The sequence below is a fragment of the Phyllopteryx taeniolatus genome, chromosome 5, assembly GCF_024500385.1.
Source record: "Phyllopteryx taeniolatus isolate TA_2022b chromosome 5, UOR_Ptae_1.2, whole genome shotgun sequence".
NCBI classification, from domain to species: Eukaryota; Metazoa; Chordata; class Actinopteri; order Syngnathiformes; family Syngnathidae; genus Phyllopteryx; species Phyllopteryx taeniolatus.
In genome coordinates, this window is record NC_084506.1 from 21,587,877 (window position 1) to 21,594,391 (window position 6,515).

At 42.9% G+C, this 6,515-nt stretch overlaps 1 protein-coding gene across 2 annotated transcripts in view; it reads right to left on the bottom strand.

Annotated features, from left to right (window-relative positions):
- Nucleotides 1–6,515, bottom strand: part of tmem117 (transmembrane protein 117) — a 44,132-nt gene that overhangs the window by 35,408 nt on the left and 2,209 nt on the right. For both annotated transcript variants that reach the window (XM_061773719.1, XM_061773718.1), the window contains exon 2: nucleotides 4,580–4,898. In XM_061773719.1, the coding sequence (XP_061629703.1) occupies nucleotides 4,580–4,859 (280 nt within the window). In that variant the 5' untranslated portion in view covers nucleotides 4,860–4,898. The remainder of the gene's footprint in view (nucleotides 1–4,579; nucleotides 4,899–6,515) is intronic.

Below are 6,515 nucleotides of genomic sequence, written 5' to 3' on the forward strand. Positions count from 1 at the left end.
GAGACCACACACATAAATAATCTTTCCCCATTTAAATTAATTGCAATGACAATCAGTTCCAGCCTCCCCCCAAAAAACAACAAAAATCTTCAATGTGTTTTAAAAGGAAAAATAGCATTCTATAATATTGTATTTTATAAAAACTAATGTTTTAGCCACATTTTTTTGTTTCAATTCTCTTTTTTTTTTTTTTTTTTTGTCCTGTTCGGCTGTTAGGTCAAGCAAAATGGAGGATCTGTATTCCTTTTATGCCGGAACAGTTTTACTGTGTCACAGTGCCGTTTTTAAGCTACCGCTGTGGTTTCTTAGTATTATAATTTATGTTTATTGAGAATCAGAATTGATCAGTCGAACAGAACAAGGTTTCTTGAGGGGAGAGAGAAACGAAGACAAAGCACTAATTTTAAACGGGATGAGAAAAGTAAATCATTACATATCTACAACAATGAAACATTAGATATGAGTGTTATATGGGGCTGTTGTGTTACACCCTGTGAAGGAAGGACAGGACAAGATAGAACAGGACAAGGACAGGATAAGAAGCATGCAGGACAAGGGTCGTGAACCCGGCTGTACAACTGAAGTGTGGTGGGATTGACTATGTAAATTATAAAAGTCTATAGGACGAGAGTGTGGGGATACCCAAGCAATTCACATATTCATGAGTTATTTGTCACAATAAGAGAGCGGCCCCACACCCAGCGAAAGAGTCCCATGGGTGTGTGCCTGCGGACACATGCAAGTGAATTGACACCGTTTCACTGCATGCACAAAGACTGACAGAAGTGTCCTGTAATTGCTGTGCCTGCACCGCGTAGGCTGAGGACCCCACCCAATCAGTCGAGGAGCGGGATCGGGCCCAGGTTCCACCCAAGAGTAGCCCGGCGGACGGGAAACGTCCCTCCCACACTGAGGCACCAAGGGCGGTCCGCCGGCCCCACCTAGGGGCCCCGACAACTGGCCACCCGGTGGGACCCGATGCCACCACCCCCCACCGCCCCCAGGAGAGCCAGACGCCCCCAACCTGCAGGGCCCACGATGTAGCCAGTCCCCGCCCGGCCCGAGGGCGGGAGGGTGTCCCTTGTTTGTTGGAAAGGAGGGCGGATAGGGGCACCCGACAAGGGAAAGATAAGGGGGGGAACCCAGGGAGCAGCCGCAGGTCCTGAGAGGGGAGCCCCAACGCCAAGCAGTCATCCAGCCCGGGTGACCCGGCCTCGGCCGCACCGCCATGAAGCTAAGTGAGAACTCACCTCCCCCCCTATTACTATGACTGCCAGGTCCCCGACTGGCAGTCATTGGCCCTACCCCCCGTGTATCACGCGAAGCTGGTGATAAATAAGCTTCACATTGCAGCCTTGTGTCCTCTCTACAGAGATGCGTTATTGATGGTGTGGAGTCACTGATTTCACGTAAATAAGCAATTATTGCGAATCACACTCTGTAAACAGCTTTGTGGTTAAGATGAGGGGTCGCTGTGTTTGCACACTGGTCTATATACACACACACATCAGACACAAACATTGCACTTTGACCAGAAGCAGCCCGCTACTGTACAGACATTGCCTTTCCACGGCATACAAAAACATGTGACACGGGAGCCAGATGGCATCCTGCAGGCTACAACCAATCAGAGGTCCTCAATAGGCAGACAGCCTTTCTATACGGACCCAGGCCTAATATTCACAAAGGTAACACAGTGATGGTTATCCAAAGCAAACACTTGTGATTCCATAGTTCTTTTTTAGGTACGTACTCCATGTTCTCCACAAAAGATGCAAGTTGACAAAAAAAAGGTGTGGAGGATATTAATAAGCTCAGGGATGTTCTGCTCGGTGGTCCTGTGTGGCCGCACGGGAATGCGGAGCTTCAAAAGATTCGACAACGCAGTTCTGATGACATAACGGCTTTGCTAAAGTGTTGTACAACAAGCGAGCCCCTTTGCCAACAGCTGACTAAAGTTCATGCGATGATGCACCGATGTGAGATTACAACACTATGAAAACAGTCCTTCTAAAAAGGTTTCCACAAGGTCGATGGCTTTATACAAGCTCAGACCAAAAAATGTCTGACAACAGAACACTCACGGCACAAGGGAGGTTACCAACAGTTTTGAACCAAAAGTATTGCGTGCATGATTTAAAAAGCCATATTTTGGTTGCCTTTTTTTCCCATAAAAATATTACTGAGTCAGCTGGGATAGGCTCCAGCACCCCCGCGGCCCTAGTGAGAATAAGCGGTACAGAAAATGGATGGATGAATGCACAGTAGGTTCATTTAAGACTAACTTGTCAATAAGTATGAATGTGAGTGTGAACGGTTGTTTGTCTATATTTACCCTATGATGGACCAGTTACCAGTACACAGTGTACCTCGCCCAGAGTCATCTAATGAAAAAAAGCACTATAGAAAATGGATAGATGGAGCTTCATTGTATGTATAATAGGTGCTATATGCATAAATACACATCTAAATAAAGGGACGTTATCAGGCAAAGTCCAATAACCGGAGATCTCTTTTTACAATAATATTTAATTGATGTACAGCACTTTGTTACAGCTGCAGTTGTTTGTTTAAAGTGATGTAGAACTTAAAGTGAGTTACCTGAACACTCAACAAACCATTCCAAATAAAGAATTGTGAGAAAACTTATGAATTCAATTTTCCTCATGGATAAAGAAATGTGTTTGCAAGGTACAGATGCCAGGAAAGTTCACATTAAATAGATTGCTGTAACAAAACAAAACAAAAAAAGTGGCTCAAATAAAACCCACATGGGACATTTCATTTAGTCAGTAATTATATTTAGTTGGTGTATCACTTTGCTGTGGGCACCCTGTCCCAATTGGATGTCCCCTACTGATATTCAGAAAGAAATGATTACCCAAAGCACTGGATGTTTTGTATTCATTTTGCTTTTTGGCACTAGTCACACCAGGATATCAATTCTATGTATATTATTTATACAGCATCTATCCATTTAATTGCAATATGAGCAGGTGAAGCAGCTGCTTTTATTGTCATCATCCTGCTCTCTCTTGAGGGTTTTGTGCGCAGGAAGTATCATGTCACAAGGCACGGGCGCAGGGGCTTTCTATTTCTGCAGCAAGGAGATGTTTATGTAGCCAAGCCTGCTCTTTGAGGAGTCAAGCAGGGAGACACAACTAAAAGAAAACAGGCGATACAACCATCTTAACTCATTAAAGACTTTATCACTGTAAGTGAAGTGTAATTGGTTACACAGACTTAACAGTTAATATGAGGAATCTTCAAACTATAACGTCATGAAAACAAATTGCAACCGGATTGGTCCAATGAATACATTTCTGTACTGAAGTCTTTGACCACCATTAGAGATGCTGTTTCAGCAATCCTATAATGACCATGTACACTGCTCAGATCTCAACAGATTTGTTAACAAACCTTCAGACTCAATATTTTCTATGGCCGATTATGCGACAGGCAGCAGGGTGGGGCATGGTCGTCTGGGTTTTCTCCAGCTGTGTATTCCAGCTTTCTCCTTCATTCCAAAAATATTCAGGTCAGGTTCATTGAAGAATCTAAATTGTCCGTAGGTGTGAATGCTTGTTTGTCTATATGTGCCCTGTTATTGGCTGGCGACCAACTCAGGTTCTACACCGCCTCTCGCCCAAAATCAACTGGGATAGGCTCCAGCAGATGCATGACCATATTGAGGAAAAGCAACGATACACAATTGATATTGATAACAACACTAACAGCACAACTACAAACCAATGAGCAAAGAAAAAAAATGTTGATTAAAAAAAAAACCTCAAATTCACTTGGAAATGGATAAAAAGCTGGTTTTCAAAGAGGGTGTACTAATTTATGTTAATTTGACCTTCTTTACACTTGAATGCACATGCCCAACTGTTCAGTGTTAGTACATTTTGCCCAACTTGCAGGTGTTTGAGCCATGAATTGACCAATACATTTCAGAGGACATCTGCGTCTGTCCCGTTCTGTGACTCTTCCAGTCTCTCTGCATGTCTATTGCAATCATCTGATGACACTCTGTAACACTGGATGCTCAGTGGCCACTTCCCTCTGACATCCTGACTGAAGCCTTGCAATCATGAGGTGTAGTCTTGGTCTCATTATAATGTGGACAGCAGGATGAAGAGGACTGTTTAAATACCGAATCTAATTGAACTCGGTAATTTATTGGTCCATTGATGTATCAAACACCTTCTGTGAATTTTTCCGTTCAGCTCATTGTTAAAGAACCGCAAGTTTTGCATGAAGTACTAATTGATCAGTTGGGCTTTCAAAAGTTTAGAAAGCTTCAAATTAAGTTCACTTGGAAGGCCACTTTAGGTTCATTGTGATATTTTCCCTCAAAAGCCGAAGATCCGTAACTTTTTCAAGTAGTGTATGTCTCCTCTAATGGCTTCTTCCTTGGCCCATGTGCTAAGTTTTGTGGGAATTGTTTTTTTTTTTTTCTTTTTCTTTCTTTTACTATGTCAACATGACCGCTGTGAAAAAGGTTGTTAAATCAACAAAGATAAAGCTTCTGTGCAGTACTGTACATTTGGTTCACATTCCATTGTGCATGACTTACCAAAAAGCTGTTGGTGAAATACTAACTTCCCGGCGAGGAGGCCGGTGAAAATGGCCAGTAGACAGCACACCACTTTGAGGACGTTCCACCCCACTCCTGGGTACTTGCTGAAAAGGAAGGAGAAGCAGTTGCCCACCACAGCTATGCGCGCCTCCTTCTGACTGTGGGACACCGGGTCCTCGGCGAAGATGAGGAAGTTGAGGAAGATGACCAGGTAGGCCACGGTGATGCGCGACCACGGGTGCTTGAAGTAATATCGGAAGGTACTGGCAGCGTCCATCGTGCCGAGCCACGCCCCCCGCCACCACCCACGCCACACCTGGGAGGCAGAGAGAGCATCTCGCAGTCAGATTAGTGACATCAGTGTGGCGGATTAGAGCAGGGAAACATCGCTCAGCGGGAGATTAGAGCGCGAGGAATACTGTTGAGGTTTGGATTCAGGATTATGCTAAATTCAGACGGATAAGCGACATCACGTAAGATACGGATCACATACATGGAACCTTAGCAGTGGCTTGTGAGATTGTGCGCTGCCCTCCAAAACTGAAGCAGCACCGCTCTGTATGCATTTAAACATGCCCCACCTCTTCTTACCCCCAAAACAGACAGCTCTGGATTGGACCTCTCACGCCAGTACCCTGATTTCCAAAAATAACTCTGAGCTGGAAACTTGAGAGCTGCCACACTGTAGGACCCCATGAGAAGCTGCAACAAACATGGCGGCATAATTCTGTTGCAGTGTTGCCCCATGCAGAATCCAGGCGATATTAGGACATGTTCTCATTTAAACCCTTAAATCCCACGCATGAATGGGACTTGTTCAGAGCCCCAATTGCTTGTATAATAAGGGAAAAATACCACTCCATATAATATTGTACTTTTTAAAAACAGAGTAATAGCATAATCAAATAGAATGGAAATAATTAAACAGTTTGTGCATCATGATTTTATGCCTGCAACACAATCCACTCTTTCTGGTTCGGCCGCCAAAGCAGCCGAATGACAGCTCGCATATCGAAAAACTCGGAAATCAGCTTACTCGTATCTCAAAGCAAAACTGTATGAGGCACTGATACGGAATGGGGGGAATTGACCTTCAGAAGTTGTATCAGAGCCCACCCCTGGAAGGTCATTCCGCAAAGAGAACTTTTACACCCAACCCTCACTTTTCCTGCCCTGTTGCGTTGAAAACAATTTTCGCTGTCCGACAAATATTTTATCTCACACTAAATGCTTGTGTTGACTTTGTCATGCATCAATTATCTCATCGCAGGATGACGTGTCGCAGTGTGGAAGAGCGCAGTTTCTGCAATAACTGTCTTTGCAGGGTTCTGTGTAAAAAGACAAAGGTTAGGGCTGTTACGGCAATTTTGCAGGATCTTCGTGTGAAAGATGCTGCTTGGGTAGAGAACCACAGTGGAAGAGCTAAAATAAGATTAAACAGAAGGAGGGGATTACTTTTCTTTTTTAATGTAATATTATAATTATAATCCACAAACGGAAATCTACATTTCACTCTGCTGTATGTTTTATCGGTATTTGAAACAACAACATGCAAACAAAAACTAATTGAGCAAAACCGCTTTTCACTGGATTACAGTTATGGTTCTATATTTTGAGTAAGGGGTATCTTTATAGTCACTCATTTCAAGTATTTGTTGTAGGTGCATCTCAATAAATTTGAACATTGTGTAAAGCTTGAATAGTTGAATTTAAAAAGTGAAAGAAATATATTTACTCAACAGAAAGTGAAATGTTTTATGACTCCATTTTTTTATTTTGATGACTATAATTTGTCACTGTCTTACTGGTCTATGTAATCAATGATTTTCACTTTTTGAATTGAACTATGTAAACAAATTAACTTTTCCATGATATTCCAATTTATTGAGATTTGCCTGTATGATTGTGAAAAAGGACCGCTTCTGTTGATTTT